The 19,918-nt window shown below is 31.3% G+C and overlaps 1 protein-coding gene across 2 annotated transcripts; it reads right to left on the bottom strand.

Annotated features, from left to right (window-relative positions):
* Window positions 1-29: 29 nt before the first annotated feature.
* LOC123711071 (putative ferric-chelate reductase 1 homolog) lies at window positions 30-19,425 on the bottom strand. Of its 2 annotated transcripts, XM_045663475.1 has the most exons (13): window positions 19,166-19,425; window positions 9,357-9,457; window positions 8,566-8,748; window positions 8,314-8,486; window positions 7,564-7,717; window positions 6,272-6,746; window positions 5,804-5,975; window positions 5,146-5,203; window positions 4,455-4,608; window positions 3,124-3,216; window positions 2,475-2,587; window positions 2,039-2,158; window positions 30-1,326 (listed from the first exon to the last, which is right to left on the bottom strand). In XM_045663475.1, the coding sequence occupies exons 2-13, from the start codon at window positions 9,450-9,452 to the stop codon at window positions 1,219-1,221; spliced, it is 1,899 nt and encodes a 632-aa protein (XP_045519431.1). In that variant the 5' UTR covers window positions 9,453-9,457; window positions 19,166-19,425; the 3' UTR covers window positions 30-1,218. The 2 variants fall into 2 exon arrangements, with proteins under 2 accessions (XP_045519431.1, XP_045519432.1); XM_045663476.1 differs by lacking the exon at window positions 2,039-2,158.
* Between the last annotated feature and the right edge of the window lie 493 nt (window positions 19,426-19,918).

Genomic DNA, 19,918 nt, shown 5'->3' with positions numbered 1-19,918 from the left:
TACAAAATACTTTTTGCTTATAATATTAATATAAGAAACATGTGTTTTTAAATAGAATAAATAAGGGTTTACAACCTTCATATTAAATTTTAAATGATGCTCATAATTGTAACTTGTACAGAATCACAGAAATTATGGACGGACAAGTACTGGTATATTCATTTAGCTTTTCAAGCTAAACTGTAAATACCTAGTAAGTATTAAAAAGTAAGTAAAGTACCTTACAAAATTATAAATTTTAACAAAATGAAATTCTTAGTTTATTAAAGAGCTCATACACTTAAGTAAATGTGTCCAAACATGCTTATAATAAGTATGAAAATTAACAATAGACGACAATTTCATTGTTATATTGATAATAGTTGATTACAATCGTTGTCGTCGCGGTTCTGCTTCGTACTGAGTCCGAAACTTATTTAAACAATCATGAACTCCTGATTCGCTAAACCAACAATTAAAAAAATGCTTTTTTAATGCAACTATCGCCCAAAGAATAGTCGATCTAACGAAATGCTTTATGATTAAGATATATAAATTGGTGGATTGGGTGGGTTTGTATACAATCATACCGATATTTTCTTAATAAAACCGTTCTTCACATATATAGTATTTGAAAAATTTGATCAATTTTAGTAACTTTATAGTATAATTTTTCGAACGAGAACGACAAGATTTCATTGTGCTAAAGATTTAAATACAGTTATTGGATGTGCTTAACTTAACATAAGAACTTATTATTAGGTCTTCAAGCATTAGAAGCATATAAACATATTGAATGTTAATACATTCCTGTTCCATTGGAAAGTAAATTGAAAACTAACCGATAAATATAATATAATTAAAACTTATTAATAAAGTATTTGTGAATTCCAAGAAAAGCCTCCGCCTGGAATTAAGATTAAAATCACCAACGTAAACGTCAAATACGTAGTTTCCAAGGTAATTCTCTGTAATCGATTCCAAAATCCACAAACAAGATTGATATTTTAACATGTTTTTTTTTTAATACACAATCTCTATTGCTTCATACAATAAGACAAATAATCAATATTTGTTATATTAATTTATCTCAATAATGCTAGTACTCAAGCCAATTGATAACATAATTTCTTACTGTTTAGTATTTTGTAAGGTTTAATTGTTGTATTAAGAATTCTATATCGAGACGACACACAAACCCACTCGTTATGCATGCATAATTAAGCACCCGTTATAGAACTATAAATCTCCTACCGGAGATAAAGCTACTAAACAAACAACGGCTACAACAAAAATTAAAATTATTGGCGCGTAAACTCCAAGAAGATGTTTTCTGAAGCCGGCAAACTGAAAGAAGAATTCATCATTAGTGTGACATAAATAAATACACTTCGGTTATCCATTTAACAAAAAAGTTTATCAGCATCAGACGCGTATAGACAAAATATCAGTAATTTCAACAGGAACTCTCTTCCGTATTACGTGATATTAAATTGCAACATCACGGCTAAATCGAAATTGGATATCGCCATTACATGACGTCATAATAATTGCTAACGAAATTGTTATAATGCCAATATCATCAAATTTTTGAGCCAATCACTGGGAACTGGTTTTAGAGAGTCGATCAGCTGAAAAAGGTAGGCCTCCGTCATCTGGTAACGACACATATCTCATAATAAATACTAGTTTGTAAATCTTATAAGCAGTACTCACACTAAATTTAGTTTAAAGTTCTTTTTAGTAATAGAAAGTTAACTTTTCGTGCTACATTAAATAGTGAATGAAAGTGATTAGAAGGAATATGATATGCATGCAAATTATTCAGAAAAAGCATAGATGGCTTAAATATTAATTGCATAAGAAAACCAACCCTATTTTATTATGTAGATATTTATGTTTAGATTTGTTTAAGACCGCGGCAAGGTAGAGCTAATACAACGCGTTTCAGTTTTGTTTTATGGTAATTATTCCAATCCTTATTATAAAATTAATCTAGTAAGTATTAAAAAAGGTTAAACACAGATGAGAAATAAAGGCATGCGTCATAACGTCTCACCGGCGCGTCAGAGCTTCGGTCGACCGCACTGACTTGTCTGGAATGCCCTAACATGTCTTTCATTGGGAACGAGTTAACACGGCCGTTGCTGATACGGCCTTCAGATACGCACACCGTTAACTGAAAAAGGTATGTGTTCAATTTGGAAAAGTTTTTATCTCAAAAGGCTAAACTGTCAACTTTTAATAAATGATAGATGTCACTTTTTAAATTGTTATTTGTTTATGGCTAAAAGCAACATGGCGTCTTTAATTCTCGACGAGTATCCTATTTAAATAAAGCGTATGTGACAGCAGTTGATTTCAGTTTTTGGCAACCTAAGCAAGCGATAAACAAAGTTCTGCAAAAAAAGGAATTATTTTTTGTACAGCTTGTGAGAAAATTAATGTAAAACTTGGTTGAAATTTTAAAACATTTGACTTATTGAAATACTTACCGAGAGTATTATATGCATAATGACATGGAAAACAACAAACGCAGCTAAAATAAAAACTGTCCACGGCGGCAACTCAGCCTTCTGAAGGTACACGGCGAAGAATATTGTTGTTACTGTAATAAAAGTATTATTTGTTACTCTTATAAAGAAATATAAGTTTACTGTCGTTTCTTTAAACTCTAAAACTACTAATCCGATTTCAAATAACATTTCACTAATATAACGCTACATTATTGGTGTACTCACCAATAGCGACGTAAGGCGTATATCATCTATTAGAGAGTATCTATGAAAAATGTTACTAATAAAACTAATATCAATCGTAACGTAACTGTCAATAACCTATATTATGCAACTACAAACACAAAAAGAATCACACGACTGTTTATTACCTTCATACTAAAGTCATCATTTGGAATATTAATAAACGAATGAAATAAAACTATAAATGGCGCCAAGGTTATAATATGGCATAGAGTATAGAATATAGTAACTGTGCTTTTGATTAAAATTGAACATTAGTTCCTTTGAGCAATCATGTTATTTTAAATTTCGAGCTACAGTTTATAAATAACTATATGAAATATTACGTCGTTTTTACGTTATTAATTCGAATATTTCTATACAAGATTAAATAAATTATACTAACTTCCTAAAATATGAGCAGCATTGCCAAGCAGCCAGTGTGCCCAGTTGAATATTGGACGTTTCTGCGTACCCGGGTGAGGTCTGAAGTATGCACCTTTAATAAATATTTTTTATTAATATGTTTGATTGAAGTCCCGAACAGTATTTCTAAGGATATTATCTTAATTATTTCTAAGCAAAATCTTAGTAAGCTTTAGCTAGAAACAAGTTTTGTTGTATACAACAACTTACAAGTTGACAGAAATAAATTTAATTCCTAGGTAACACTGAAAATGTTTAGAAAATGGATATCGGCGTAATGTAGAAAGTTGCCAACACTGCTGCTGTTTTTCGAAGTAATCTCCGTTCCTCTCTACACATCGTCACATTCGATGGAAACACTGAGAAAGCAGCAAAGCAGTGGGACTATTCTTCGTTAGGCCTCTCTTCTATGGCATTTTCGTACGCTTTCACCGCATCTTCAGGGCTCATAATGCGAATACCTCGAATTTTATCTTTAGTTCTTGGGTATAAATGAAAGTCGCAGGGCGCCACTCATTATCTCGACACCTGCTTTAGTCACAAATTCCATGCGAAGGTGTTTCTGGTCGTCGTTTAAAGTATGGGGAATTTATCTGGTACAAAGCTTTCTGACGACTAAATGTACGTGTAATATTTTTGAACTTGACTCATACCAATGCCTAGGCTTGTCGGTATCTGCTGATATGTCACTCTCTTATCTTCCTATATCACGGCAGTGATGTTATTTTGACGTCCGTCACGCGGATCATCCTTGATATTGCTACGTCCACGCTTAAACTCGTTAAACCAATTATAAACAGTGGCACGAGATGGGCCTTCATTAAGAAATGCTAATCGCTGCCTATCATAGCTTTGTGGTTGAGTAAGCCCACAACGAAAGTCATAATAAATCATTGACCGAAAATTTTATCGCGGTAGGTTCATTTTCACGTCTATCAAGAGTTTTAGATTTGCTGCCAATTCAGAAAAACAAATGACAAATGAATGCAATATACTACATACGGTTACCAAAGAGTTCAAAAATTTAAATTCAAAAAAAGTTTTCATTAGCAATGTTTCTAGCAGGCCAGTTCTAAACATTTTCAGTGTTACCCACGTAAATATTATATTCGTCTACTTGTCACAATTTCGAATTTATTTTTATTAACGATTAGCAATAAGTATTTATTCGATTAATCCAAGATTATTTGGAATTTAACAATTGATTTTACTATGGACTAAATATTAATTTCATGTTTACATAGTTTCATAAGTTGGTGTTCTTGTAAAATACTGGTTATAAGCATGAAAAAGATTAATCTAAGATCTCACCAATTGGTTGTAGGAAGCACAGTATGACAGTGATGAGTCCAGTGATAGCGTGAGGGTTATCTCCGGTGGTTGCGAACCCTCCCACCTCCACAAGGATCAGTATAAAGCCAACCACTGTTAGTAACCAAGTCGCCACCATAAGTATTCTGTGATACTGAAAAGTCATTTCTAATATGTATTGATTTTACCATTTGAATTAACGATATTACTAATATTAAAAGAACCATCGGCGCAACTATTATTACTTACGTATTTTTTTTAAAACATATATATAGACATAGTGACATCAAGCGATTAGGATATTAAACAGAACTATGAAAGTACCGACTGCAGCCGTTTAAGAGGAGTTCAGTGACATATACACGTACAGTAGAATTATATATATATATATAAAGATATGCAAATAGGCCTACGTTGACAACTATTTGGGTTTAAGGCCTGAAGTATTTCCTTACGATGTTTTCCTTCGCAGTACGAGCGAGTGCCAACATAGAAAGTGCGTTGCACACGCAGGTGTCACCTACGACCTCAGTGACGAAAGATGAACCCTTAATCCAAGCTTTATACTGCTTTTCCAATGATTCTAGTATTACTTTACCATAAGTATATCTTATAATGATACGAAGCACGACTAAATGTTCATTTATAGTTAGTACCGTAATATCTAATATAATACTGGTTTAATACTTACAGCGAACCAGATATCCTTTCCACCCAATGTTTTTCCCACCCAAGTTTTTCTGAAATACCTGTAATTAAAATAACATATACAAAAAATTAAGATATGCATTTGTCTATATCTTATGTCTTTGGACAGAAAAAAGAAGTTCATATTTGTATGCAGAAACCAAAAGTTTGGGACTTAATTCCATTTTGTATCGTATTTATACTATGGTACCTATATGTGACTCAGGTTGTCTAGAACATCGTTTCTCAACTATTTTTGAGAAACCCACAAAAAAGCCAAAAATTAAAGTTAAACAATCTTGCGACTACGTCACTGTAAAATTATAATTTAGTTTTATAACACTACACTATAATTATCCATTGCTTTAATAAACGAATCTTTTGTATGTATATGTAGTTTGTGTTTATTATTTTTCAACAGACTGCGACCCCCTTTTGAAACAACGTGGACCCCCGCTTGAGAAACGATGGTCTAGAAAAAATTTCTTATCAGCACCAAAGTTGTCCATAACAGTATATTATTTATTTATGTATGCAGTGTGAGTAAGTATTATCATAAATTGTAAAATAATTCCGTCGCAAGGGAAACATGTTTTTATTATTTAAGAATTTTGCTATACAGTTTCTGTAATTATATAATTGTTTATGCATTCGTGTTATACCTTGCCAAAACAATTCCCAGTGAGGCAGTACCAATCCAAGCGATCAACATAAAGGAACCGTGTAACTTCAGCAATAGCTTTGACGATCCAGCCGCAGCTCCTACACTAGCTAGTGAGAGAGGCTCGCCAGTTGACTCGTAAGCTAAAGTATGGAAGCCTACGCGTTCGGCATCTGAAAAATATAGAAAAGCAGTCAGCAATAACTAATTAAAGGAATTTACATAGTGATAAAATGTATAAAACGATTTCTTATAACTAATTCGAATTACAGTCATATGAAACTATAATTGAGCCTGGAATCACCCAGAAATCGGAAAGTCAAATGACATAACTTTAAAACTACGTACAATTATATGAAGTATTATGAAAATCACTTAAAATACTTTATATAGGCTTTACATTATAAAGACATATATCGAATTCAGATACCGTAATGGTCATGCATTATGGATGTAATTAAAAACATACCTTTCATAGAAGCACCGGAAACCGCCATCAAGTAGTACTTATTATTCGCCAAATCGAAGGTCTGCCCTTTAACCACAGAGACTACGTCCCGTTTAAACTTGCAATACAACTTCCCATCTATTGTCGATGACTCTAGTAATTGCACTATATCCTGTGACGAGTCGGACCTTTTGACGTATGGCTCTTCTTTCGGATACGTCCATGATGTGTATAAATTAACTCGCCCATTTTCATTTCTTACGCACTCCATTGCACTGTCATCGCCCATTTTATTATCCGTACTCAGACCAGCGGCAACATATTTGGGATTATCTGTGCCCTGAATTTCGAATGTGTAGACGTCACCAGCGACAAACACTGAGACGATTGCTTTGCAGTTCCCAGCTGAAATACAGTTTTGAGGTACGCCGAAGCATAATTTTGTGTCTGCGCAGCCTTGGTAGATTAGATCTAGAGGGGGTGGAGTTGTCTTTGGCTGTAAATAAAAAAAAAACAATTTAAAAAGGAAGAAACAAACTCCGTAATATACCTTTAAAAATACGAAAGTTAATTAAACTAAAATTTCCATTTCGTGCGTGATATAATTATTACATTTATAACATACTCTAATCAGTATATTTTGTTGTTGTTATATGTAAAGTGGAGTTGTCACTGCGACCTCAATGCAAACCAGTTGTGTTATCAAGAGCTACTATTTGGGGGCTTTCCTTCAATAAAACGTGTATTTTTAATTATATTTGGGAACCTCATTTACCAAAATATGTATTCGAAAGGAAAGTTAAAGTAAATATTTTATTCATTTCTTTAAAAACTGATAGAATATATGCAAAATCGCGAGTGTCGTAACTGATTTTGTGATAATGTTACTTTGAAGTCTTATCTTTATAAATAAGTAACAAAGATCTCACGATAACAAAACTATATTTAACAGTATATTTAAACTGTAACTTATTTATATGTTTACAAAGTTCAAAACAAATTATAAATGTATTAATTGAAAAATTATTATTTAACACTTAGAACTAATTCACATTCATAATTTGAGACATCTTTCAAACAAATATGTGTTTAGGAAAAAATATTATTGAACCGATAAAAGACGGAAAGTTACTTAAAATTTATCTTTTATTTTCGTTCTTAGATTACTTCATGACACCTTGGACACATTCAGATATAACAGTCTTCGAGAATTCGAGAATTCATACTTGCTATACGTCATTTTAAAGTTTTTAGGAAGGAAATTTGTATTAGCTATGTAATTAATTTTGGTTCTATTAATGATAAAAATATACCTTCGACTCCATAATAACAGGGGGTTCTTGTGTGGTTTTCTGGGTGCTGGAAGCTGGAGAAGAAGTGGTGATCTCCGTGTCAGGTCTTACCACTTCTACTAATGACGACTCGACATTACGCCAAAATGTTGCATAGCTCTGGGCGACTGTAGCACTATAACACGAATTAACATTTAGTTAGAGTCTTAGCTATCACTTGTTTTAAAAAAATATATGTGAACAAATCATATATTTAATCATTTATAAATACTCTACACTTTTGTGTCTTTCTATGAATTTTTATAATGGGACAGGAGGTAAATGAGCAGGCTTATTTAAAGTTAAGTGTTTACCGCTGCAGGACGCCCGCAATACCAGGTATGCAAGTGCGTTGCAGGCATTTAACGTAGAAATGCGTAATTTCTATTATATTGTTTGGATGAAAAGAGACAGATGAATATTAGATAAAACGATGCAATACGGAGGCAGATATTTGTATTGGGAGTGGAATAATAATTTTGATTGATTCTCAATATCTAGTAGGTGTCGTAAAACGTATCAGTATATTGCTACAATACTAGAACACCATAGACTAAACATATATTTTATACAAATATTACGGAACAGACTCTGCTATGTATTTGAAAAAGAAAAGTATTTAACGTATGAAATACTTGTATTCAATCTATGTCTTGTCTTTGTTTGACAGAGGTATCAGCACTACTTTGTCAGTCGTGCTACAGGCTAAAGTAAATGATTAATGCATCTTACCGAAATTCGACACCACCCAAGAAGTCAGCAGGTGCTTCCCAGGTAAAAGAAAGCGGTGGTTTATCTTCTGGCGTTGAATGAGTCGCCGTGTCGTTGTTGCCGCGACAGCTTATAATCTGTGTTGTCTCAGGAAGTGGGACTGATGTGAACTTGCCTATTATTTGTTCTGTATTCTGGAAAAATCATATATTACATTAAAATTAAAATATAAGAAATTAAACGATTTTATAAACCTACAGACACTACATATACCTGTATAGCCCTAGCCTGCAATATAAACCCGCCAATAGGGACTGGAGCCCCGAAAGGACTTCCAATTGTAACATTGATGCTGTCACCCTGCCTCACTTGGGCAGAAGACGTCGAAATCGCGTATGGAGGCACCGATGACTGAGGTAGTATGTTGCTGTGTCGTGGCATTTGATCCAAACAAGCCTGAAAATGTATGCATTTTTATAACTTCTAGTTATACGAATAATGAATTAAGTATGTAAAACTGAAACGTATATTAAGATCTCCCTTAAGATGCAGAAGATACTTCAATGCACAAGTGCGCGGAAGGATCTTGATTCTATATTTCACTATTCTCACTCTCCGACAGGACAACGGAAGGCAGAGACAAACTATAGACGCCTTCCCGCTTAACAAGCGTTTAATATGTTTTCGTTTTGCTCATTATTTATCTTTAAATTAAAATGTAGCGTTATTTATTACGCATTTATGGCGTTTGTCGTCTTTGATAGAGTAAGCTAATTTTTTCCAGCAACACTGTATTGCTTACTTATATGTTGACGTAAATAAATGATTAAGTTAAAGGATTATTTATATTTAAAAATATCAAATATATTGAAAATATAAACACCTTTTATTATAGTAGAATAGTAAATATGGCCTTTATTATATAATCTAAATCTTAAGCAAATACCATGATTTATTACGTTGGGTTGGTATAAAAGACAAATACTATAACGATCTATAGAGAACGCCTGTCATACTGATACTTTTTTTTACAATTTAAATACAAACTTCTTAATATTACTTACTCCAGGTGGAGCCCCGGATCCATGTTGCAACGAAGTTTTGACTAGACATAATACTGTTATAATTATCCACTTCATTTCCTTTTTCCTCGGTAGCATTTTATCTGAAATAATAATTACGTATATATCATTCCGGCACGTAAATTTACCAAATTAGACGCGCAGTACCAAATTATTGGCTGACATCTCTGTAGTCATAATGACATTTAACGACAATGAGACAAATCTCAAGCCATTTGTCTAATAGCCTTCTTGCGATTTCGAAACATCACACTTTTCCTGCATTTCATATCAAAGAAATAAATTCTTAGTCACAGGAACTTTGGTTGAATAAAACATTTGAACAAAGCTATTAGCTAAATATATAAATATAGGAAAAATTGGACACAAAAGCGTGGATGTGTCAGGATACAGGAGTATTGTATGCTCAAATTACCTGTATTTAAACGTATATAAATAGGAACGTGTCATAGCTATTGTTAACGTTTTCGAAGTATATTGACCTCAGAAACCCGGTTTACGGAAATTATGACCGGAATTCCATAGTACTTGTTATCGTGAAAGTTTAAATATATATTGGCTGTAAAATCTGTGAGCTGGATGTGTAAGTAGTAGCTTAAACATAAAGCAAAAAAATACGTTATATCACTATCTCAAAGTATATTCTAGGTACTTTACATAGACTATGTAAATTTAAATACAATTAATGACGATTTCCGCAAATGTTTCTCAATATAATTGCATTCTGAATCAATTATATGAAGAAATTATTTTCGTCATTGTGTGTCATTGCTTGCTGTCATAAATTTACAAGTCCAATAGTAAATTTTACGATACAATTGTTATTTAAAGTTTGTTAAAAATCCTTTATTATGTTATTCCCAATCATTTTTATATTTAGTAACAAAATTACTCTTACTTCTTGTAGCATATTATAAATCACACCGATATATATCGGCGGCATCGGTATCGGCGATGTTTTAATTGCCGATACAATTATACCTTTCATATTTCGGGCTTTAAAAAAGTAATGTAAACGCGCATCTTGTTTGATCCAATTCCTTGCAAACGAGGCACGTACTATGCCCGGGGAATCCCCGCGTTTTATTCAGTTTGTTGTGCCTCTCACTCGCTTTGTCCCCGAGCATTTTGGTAGACATTTTAGTTGGCTTTTAACTGCTATCACACGTAGTATTTTTTCGATCCCAAATTAAATAAAATACAGAATTACAAAAATCTTACCAATGTTTATTTTAATTATTAACACCTAATTATTTTAATTATTTCTCTTAATTCCTTATTTTAATACAATATTTAAGCATAAGCATAAGCATTGGTATCGTTATCGATGATATTTCTATAAGAATATCGGCAAAAAGGCGTATCGATGCATGCGTATCATAAGATTAATTCTTATTTATTTTGTAAGAGTAAAAAATATAATTGTACTTATCAGCTTAACGTACATGTTACAGATGTAGGCTTTTAAAGAAAAAAAATGATCTTCTATACAACTAAATGGTATCAGAGATAAAGAAAAAAATGCTTCATACATTTGTATTCTTGGATATAACTCCCAACATTCTTAATAAGCCAAATTCTAAGGATTCTAAATTGAATCAAGCTCAACGCTAATTGACCTTCAAGTGTTTCTCATTACAGTTTAGATTGTCAAAGAATGATTTTGACAGTTTAAATACGATAACGTCGCCAAACCGAAATAGAGAACGCTGTTATTTATTTTAAGAATGTGTGGGAGTTTTACCGTTCACTTTTTCGATGTGGGGCTTAGCTCATTCAATGCCAAGGTTTGCGGAAAACATTGGCAAAAACTAATGTACTACATTCCTTTGTTGATTGTTTAAGAATTATGCAAAATCTTTTTTGATATCATTGTTCAAATAAAACGAGTATGTACATAAAACGGTTAACAAGACTAATTCTATCTGTATTAACATGATTCCCGCCAAAACTGTGGAAGGTTTTTTGCACTGAATTATTGAGCAGTGTAGGCTTCAGCGTGCGACTCTCATCCCTGAGGTCGTAGGTTCGATCCCCAGCTGTACACCAATGGACTTATACTTACTTATTCTAACATTCGCTTGAACGGTGGAGGAAAACATCCCGAGGGAACCGGCTTGCCCTAGACTCCAAAAATTAACGGCGTGTGTCAGGCACAGAAGGCTGATCACCTACTTGTCTATTAGATTAACAAATGCTCATAAAACAGACCTAAAAAGGTTGTAGCTCCATTGGTTTTTTTTCATAGATTATTGTCGTTTATTTCAAGTCGCTTTTAATAACACATTTGTAAAAATCTAAAAGAAATTTCAAACGTCAAGACAACTGTGAATCTATTATCATTTATTAAATGGACTTAAGGGGTATTAAGGGTGTTTGTTTTTTTCTGACGGTTGGCTGGAATTATAACAATAACATTAAAAGTTGTATGATTGTTCTAACAATTCTATGAGAATGTTTTCATTAACTTTCGCTTAACTTGACAGAACGTGAAACTAAATTTTATTTACAGTAGACCTGGGATCAACCTCAATATGTTAATTAACTGTAGCTAATTAATTCTTAAAAGTTTTATTAAAACAAGTGTATTTTTAATTCAGTGGAATTTAAATGCAGTAAAATTGAAAATATTAAAAAAAAAACTTTCCTGACGTTTCGCGATTATTATTTGTATTTTTCTTTTTTTAATTTATTCAGAGAACGTGTTTGATCGAGAAATAACAAATGTGTATTGTGTAATTTAAGAACAATTAAAAAAACTTGATGTTTGTTTATATTTTACAGATTTTTATTGCCAAAAAGGCTTTTTGCCGGATTCTTAAAATAAAGAATGTTTTTTGGAATAATAACCGGTGTATGGGCGTTTATTAAACGATTTTAAATATTTTTTATTCCTCAAGATTAGCGTATTTATTTTGAGAGTACATATTTCGAAGAAAACAAAGTAAAGTAACGCAAATAAAATTTGTAAATACAATCTTTTGAATAGCTAATAAGGAAACTACATTAGCAGGAAACACAAGCTTGTGTCCCCAGTAAAAAAATTGGCCCATATTAAACCAAATTATTTGCCAACAGAGCTAAGTCAACCAACGTACCTATTCTGTAAGTATAATTCAAATGTTACATGACGCACTAAACGACTTATGCCAATAGTAGCGAGGTCAAATTGCAGTCGGCCTTTCTCAGCAAGGTATTTCATTAGATGCCGCCATGATCTACAAGCACTGTGCAATTTATCACACTGTATCTGTATTATATGTATGATTTTAAAACCTCGTCTGAACGTACTGAAATAATTTACGGTCTGATTCGTATAAGCATAAATAATTTATATATAATGAGTATAAAACATTTAAAAGGTGTTTAAATCTGATAGTACGAATAAAGACAAGTAATATTAAATCAATTTAAACAAAATATTCTACATTTGTACATCGAGAGCCAACGACGTATATGGCGACAGAACGTTGAGGTTTTTGTAATATTAAAAGTAAATTGAAAAACTACTTTTATATGCTTTTGTCGCATTTTTAAATAAGACTGCTGAGGTTATATATAGACAAACCACAGTGGTTTACTAAAGTTACATATTATGCTGTAAAATAATAAACTAAAAACAACAAAAAATATAAATGTTTTTTTTTGCTTTTTTAATTAATGCCTTACACAGCTTTATATTTAACGTAATAATAAATTATTACTTTATACCTACAAACTTATTTATTTACATGATAAACTTGCATTTGATTGTTGGCTTATCATGTCAGTGTCATCATCCCCAAAGTTTCGAATCCCTGTTGTTACATATTATCAACGGCGTGTGTCAGGCACAGAAGGCTGATCACCTACTTGCCTATTAGATTAACAAATGCTCATAAAACAGACCTAAAAAGGTTGTAGCTCCATTGGTTTTTTTTTCATTGATTATTGTCGTTTATTTCAAGTCGCTTTTAATAACACATTTGTAAAAATCTAAAAGAAATTTCAAACGTCAAGACAACTGTGAATCTATTATCATTTATTAAATGTACTTAAGGGGTATTAAGGGTTAACCAATGGACTTTATCTCTATAATGATAATATAACAAATGATCATAAAACAAATTGTTTTTTTTAATATAGTTACAATTTCATATCTAATCATTACTAAAATAACCTACTTAAGATCTTAAATACAATACAAAATAATTGTTATTTATAAAATATAACGTCCGATTAAATTTCTGAAGCCAAACTGGGTCAAGACAAAATAATTTCGTGATATCGTGTTTATATTTATCTAACTATATATCTAAAGAAACGTAAACGTAAAGTTTTCTGTAACCTCTTAATTACTTCATATATCTGCTGTCCAATTTAAATACGTGCTTTTATTTCTTTTTTGAATTTATAGTCAAGTATTTTTATAGATCATGGGGCAAACGGGCCGGAGGTTTTACTAACCTGATGGTAGTAATAAAAAATTATGGTAGTAAATACCGCCCATGAACACTCACACTGTCAGAAAGCTCGCAAGTGCGTTGGCAACCTTAAGAATTGGTACGCTCTTATCAAAAAACTTTCTTCATACCAAGTCGTGTTATGTGCCTCCGTACTCCATATAAAGATACAAAAAATGTTCTACTTATTACTTGTTTTATTTTTTATATATTGCTTATGCATAAAGACATTTAATATTACGATCTAGCCTAACTTAAGACTAACTAATTTAAAACTAACCTAATTCACTAAAAAGTATTAACACAATAAAGTGTCCAATAACGCTACTTACAGTATGTAACAAGGTGAAGATACTCTGTTCTTGTGTACTATTTTTTCACTTACTACTGCTTAGAACTTATATTAATAAATAAATTTATTTCAGTCACGTATACAATGTCGGAACGCTAGTAACAAACATTGTATAGGGCGAAAAATTGGGTCACCTTTTCACTTTCGTAGGGTATTAATTATTCAACGGGTCTTAAATGAGGTTAGGGGTTAAGAAACTGGTGTTTCGTGAGTTAAGGAAATTATTATTTCCGAAAACTTAGACGGCTTAAATGCCAATCGTGGGGCGGAACGACCCATTTCTTAAATTTTATTATTTGTTATTCCGTGTCAGAATGATTTCATCAAATGATTAAATAAAATGTAAAAACGAATATAATTTCATTTTATTGACATTAAAATACTGAATATGATACATGGCTCTCGGTCAAATTTGATTTCACATTCGTTTGGTGCCAATGCGACAGTACATTGTTCAATAATAAATAATCAAACTTTTAATATCTATTATACATAAGTAATAGACTAAAAAAATATAGACTATGGTTTTGTTATCGTTATGTATAAAAGACTTCATTCAAACACAAAATGATCATATGGTAAGCAGGCGAAAATGACAATTCTGATCTGAGCCGATTCCATGAAATATAAAAACTCGTAAGACTTTTTTCCCTTTAATTATTATATTTATAATTAAAACTTAATATTGGCTTTAGTTTGCGCGAGTACTAAAGTTAAAAAAAACTAATTTTTAATTAGAATGATTAATTTGGCTGTATTACAACAAAACATAAAAATAACATAAATCATTATATTGGCATTAGAACTAAAATGTTAATTAAAACACAATAAAGCTGAGTAATGCAAAGGGTGAAAAATATACACACCTAGCTGACCCGACAGACTAAAACATGTCTTAATGATAAATATTGAGTTCGAATTGGTATAATTAATTTAAAAAAAATATTCATCAAACATTTGGGTTTATTTTCTTATCCCGTCAAAAGCTGATAACAACGTTCTCCCGGCAGTGATAAACGACAGAAAAATTCGAAATTGTTCCAATAATGAGAATTTATATATGTGTAACGCCGAAAGGTCATAAAATTATTTATTGCTTCCGTCAACTTCATTTATGTAGTAAATTACTCAATACGATAATTAAACTATAGTTATAAATTAATAACTATATTTTATCAACAAGATAAATTTCTTTCTGATCTGAATTTAATTATTTCATCTGACCTAACATTAAGATCCTTATTATTAAAAAAAATCTTAGTAAAATCCCTAAAAACAAATACTTGTCATGTAACAGTAACCAAAGTGCAGACACCTGTCCGAGGCCGGACGAGTCGCGAGTCTGTCCTACATTTAAACGTGTTGCATACAAACTGCATAACACCAGGTAGGTCAGTGACCTTAATATCGATTTCATCAACTATACGATATGTATTTTACTATATTTGTTACTAAAAACTTTTATTAGGATTGTGGCAACTTGTTAACAATGTGTTATTCGATTCTAGATGTGTGATACTTGTATGTAATAATTACAAGCTTTTCTGGCTTCATTTAGTTTTTAAGAACATCACGAATATGATTTAGTATATTTTAAGTGTTATGCATCGGTTTGACCAATTAAAACTAAGATTGCCTAAGTACATTTTACTGATTGATTTTATGACATCTTCTGCGTTTTCTAAGTTTTCAGATTTTACAAGAATAAGATGGTACTTCCAAGTATGGCCAATCCGTTACACCATCAAGAGAAGAGACTTCCCTAAAAGGATGGATAAAGGTATAGTAGACGTGTTTGTCAGTAGAAAAAAACAGAATACTAAACGCGTTGAATTCTTTTCTTCTGCTATTTCTGTTACGTATTACTCCAAAATGGACGGTGAATCATATGAATCAATGGTTTTCAGTAGTTAATTATCATAATAATATACTTATCAGTGAAAATTTAGATATTGTGAACGTACGTACTGTTAATGGGCAGAAAGTTTTAGAAATTTTCCATAACTTTTGTAATCGGTATCTCTGGATATATGGAGAGACTAAGGTCTAAAATGTCATGTAATATTTAAAGAAAATATTCTAATATAAATTATTGTGTATGTGTTGCAAATGTAATATTCTTGTATTTTTAAACATGCATATTGATATAGAAACTAATAAAAAATAATGTCTACAAAAATCACTTTCGTAGTTTGTGTTTAAATTAAATAAAACCAACATTCATTGTATTACATTAACTAGAATAGCTTTTGTTGTATCGATCATTTCATTTTCAAAGAAATATTTTATCTCTATAATTTTCGTGTCACTTTGCAAATAAATAAACGTACTATGCGCAGTGGCAGGAAATTACTTTCACATTCAGGTAAATACATAGTTAGATTGCATCAATGAACACTTCATGTTAAACGATATTTATGGGCCGGCAGTTTTGACACACCAATGTCATAACTCTTGCTTAAGGCCCTGCCGGTGACGTCATTGGACCGTGGCCGAGATTCGTCTAATGGGTAATTGACTTGTGCGACAGAAATAATTCTGCCGGTTATTGTTATTTTTAAAACAAATAATTGTCAAAATACAAATTCCTAAAGCTCAGGAAGGAAAAGTAACTAAGAGGATAATTATATATACATATTTTTGATTAATAGAACGAAATCAATTGTAATGGGCCGACAACATTGATAGAAGTTATTATAAACAATTAAAATACAGTTTTTACATAGGCGAAATTTTAGTTTTTTTTTAAATTATTTAGCTAGTCAACAGTTATTATAAAAATAAAAAATAACAAATGTATGTGTTAACAAAGGATTACCATGAACGTCATACCCTAGTAAAATATAATATTTACATATAAATATTGGTTGTCTGTCGTAAGTGTTTCTGTGTGTGTGTTTGTCGGAGGGTGTGTGACTATTAATATTACTCATATTAAAAATATTCATCATTTGCCCTATACCCGATCCCAATAAGGCGTGGAGCAATCACATATTTAGTTCTTTTTTCGTGATGTTAACGGGTTTCATCAGATTCAATGAAGACATAAATAGAAAGATATAAGGAAAAGATTTATATAAAATGAAACTGGGGATTTCCCTAATATTATTGAACTTTTTGTTTTGATGGTCATTGGTACATAAAAAAATATTATCTGTACAATATTGAGTTAATTACTACACAATTTCCAAATAAAATAAAATATTTAACAATTACTAAACCATTAAAAATGTATATTATAAAATATTTAGCGCATTTTTGAATACGTGATTTGAGATTAGACAAGACTTATGAAACTCATAGTAGTTAATATGAAAATTCTTAAAATATTTTAATTAAAATTAAATATAACCTTCAAATGTTTTAACTCAAGGTTTAAATATTATTACCACAAGCCGTTACCAACTAATTTGCATTAAGAAGACAACCTTGTTGGATTTATGACACAATTTTTGTATGGGACAGGAGGTAAATAAGCAGGCACTTAGAGGTAAGTGTTCATGGGCCTGGTCAGGCAACACCAGGATGTTTTAGTGCGTTGGCGGCTTTTTAGGTGGTATGCTTCTTCTCTTAAAAGCCATTAGTTCCAAAAGGGATTTTCCATATATTTTATAGGAATTATTATGAACATAATAAGATTTTTATATGTTTTTTTAAATAATAATTAGATGTGAATAAATAGTTTCGGTTTAGTGTAACTTTGCTTCAATATTTGCAAATGTTTGTACGCGAACCCAAGGGCGGAAACTAGTCGCTTTAGTCACGGTATTCGTTGAAGCGATCGGAATAAAAAATATAGCAAGGTCACATTTTTTATGACAATACTGACCTTAAGCGTTTCACGTTCAGGTTTGTAAAACATTTCTTTTTACTTGTTGTAAGGCCACATGAGTTCCACTTAATTTTATTATCTAAATCATCCGTAAGTTGCTAAGGCACAGATAAAAAATACACTAATATTGGACACTAGATTTGCGCACCAGTAATATGCCGAGCGAGGTTTTCTATGCCACTAAAAAGAATTGAGGTACGTTTTAGTTAAAATACGTTTATAGGTAGGAAATATCGCCGACAATATGCAACTCTGTCTTATTCAAAACTTAGACAAAGATTCTTAGTTTAGTTAAAAAGTTTAGGTATAAGAAGTAAAATTGTCGATTTCCTCAATTACAAAATCCTTGTGTTCGTATCCCACGGTGCATGAATGGCTGACTTAAACTTTCATGGTCACGCGCACACGATAAAGTATGAGCAATCGTTAGATATATTTATTAAGACTACTGTCACTTGTACATAAAATTCGAACATAGAGATTTGTTAGTGATAATCTATGGTATAAATTTACTTATTTACTGTATTTATTTTAATCGTCAAAGTTCAACGACATAAGTTGTAAAGTAAGTATTTACACATAAATGTAATCATTTAGGTGTATTATGAGTAAATACTTTAGCATAACAAATATTTTTAGGACGACAAAATAAAGAGTTACCGGTAGGCTTAAAACACTTAATTCATGTCGTGAAGTTGAAAATGTTAAAAATTATTGTGTTTTGTCACCCTTTATTATTTATTAGAATGATAAAATCTATCAATTTTAGCAACTACGTAAATATAAAACCCAAAAGGAAAAGTAGTACCAGTTTTAAATAAAGTCTAAGCATTATCCTTGTTTATTTAAATTCAATCGTAGCTTTATTTATTTTTTTAAATATTACAGATAGTATAACTAATGTAATTATCTATAAGTAAAGTGAGTTGTTTGCTTTTCAGTAGAGATCTCGGGTGATTTTTTTAGTGATATGAATGGTGTTGGATAAAATGCTTCAAATGCTTATTTTCATCAAAAACACATCACGGAATCTGATTTTTTTAATAATAAACGAATATTCCTACTTAGTTAAATTTTTTCAGAAGAATTCAACTTAGGTATACATATTTAATTATTATGTTACGCATATTATTAACTTACAACATAAAGTACAATAATAACTTACATGGCAGATTCGTTACCAAGTTTTCAACTCTCACGGTCCACAAGTTTTCACGATACACAAGGAATGTAAAACGACAAATTATTGTACAATTAGTTTAAAATTACAATATAACCCAGAAATGTTCTCACTACAATTAATGACTGGACAAAAATTAATTCCACAAAGTACAACGATAGTTGAGAATTGTTATCGAAGTATTTTCTGAAATTTGCGGCACAACAAATCCACTACGAAAGCAAATCCGAACTGACTACAGAATACTTAATACGACTGTCACTTACGAGTAAACTGACAAGACACGAGTTTTATGAAAAGCGCTGACTTTGACAGTTGTTAATAGTCAATGTATGTATAATATGATTTGTCATTTGCCAAAAAACCTAATGCCTATTTACTATTATCTAATTCATATATGCGTTAACTCTTATGCTAAGTTAAGACTACATAATTATTCAAATTTAAATACAAGTTTGATGACTTTTTTTTTTAAATGTACTGAATTTGAGTAAATGTTAATACATATGAAGAAATAGAAAGTTACTTTATACGCGGCAAAACACAATGTAAAGTTTGCAAGATAAACTTGTAAAATATATATTAAACATATTTATATACTCATATTTTTTTATAATAAATAATTATTATTACAGTGTAGAGTAAGAAATTACCAAATAATTACTAAATTATAATAGACAACTACTTTTGTGTGGACACGTTAGCCCCGTATCACCTACCTCAGCCAAGTACAAAAGA

The sequence above is a fragment of the Pieris brassicae genome, chromosome 6, assembly GCF_905147105.1.
Source record: "Pieris brassicae chromosome 6, ilPieBrab1.1, whole genome shotgun sequence".
NCBI classification, from domain to species: Eukaryota; Metazoa; Arthropoda; class Insecta; order Lepidoptera; family Pieridae; genus Pieris; species Pieris brassicae.
This window is presented reverse-complemented; position numbering and strand designations above follow the sequence as displayed.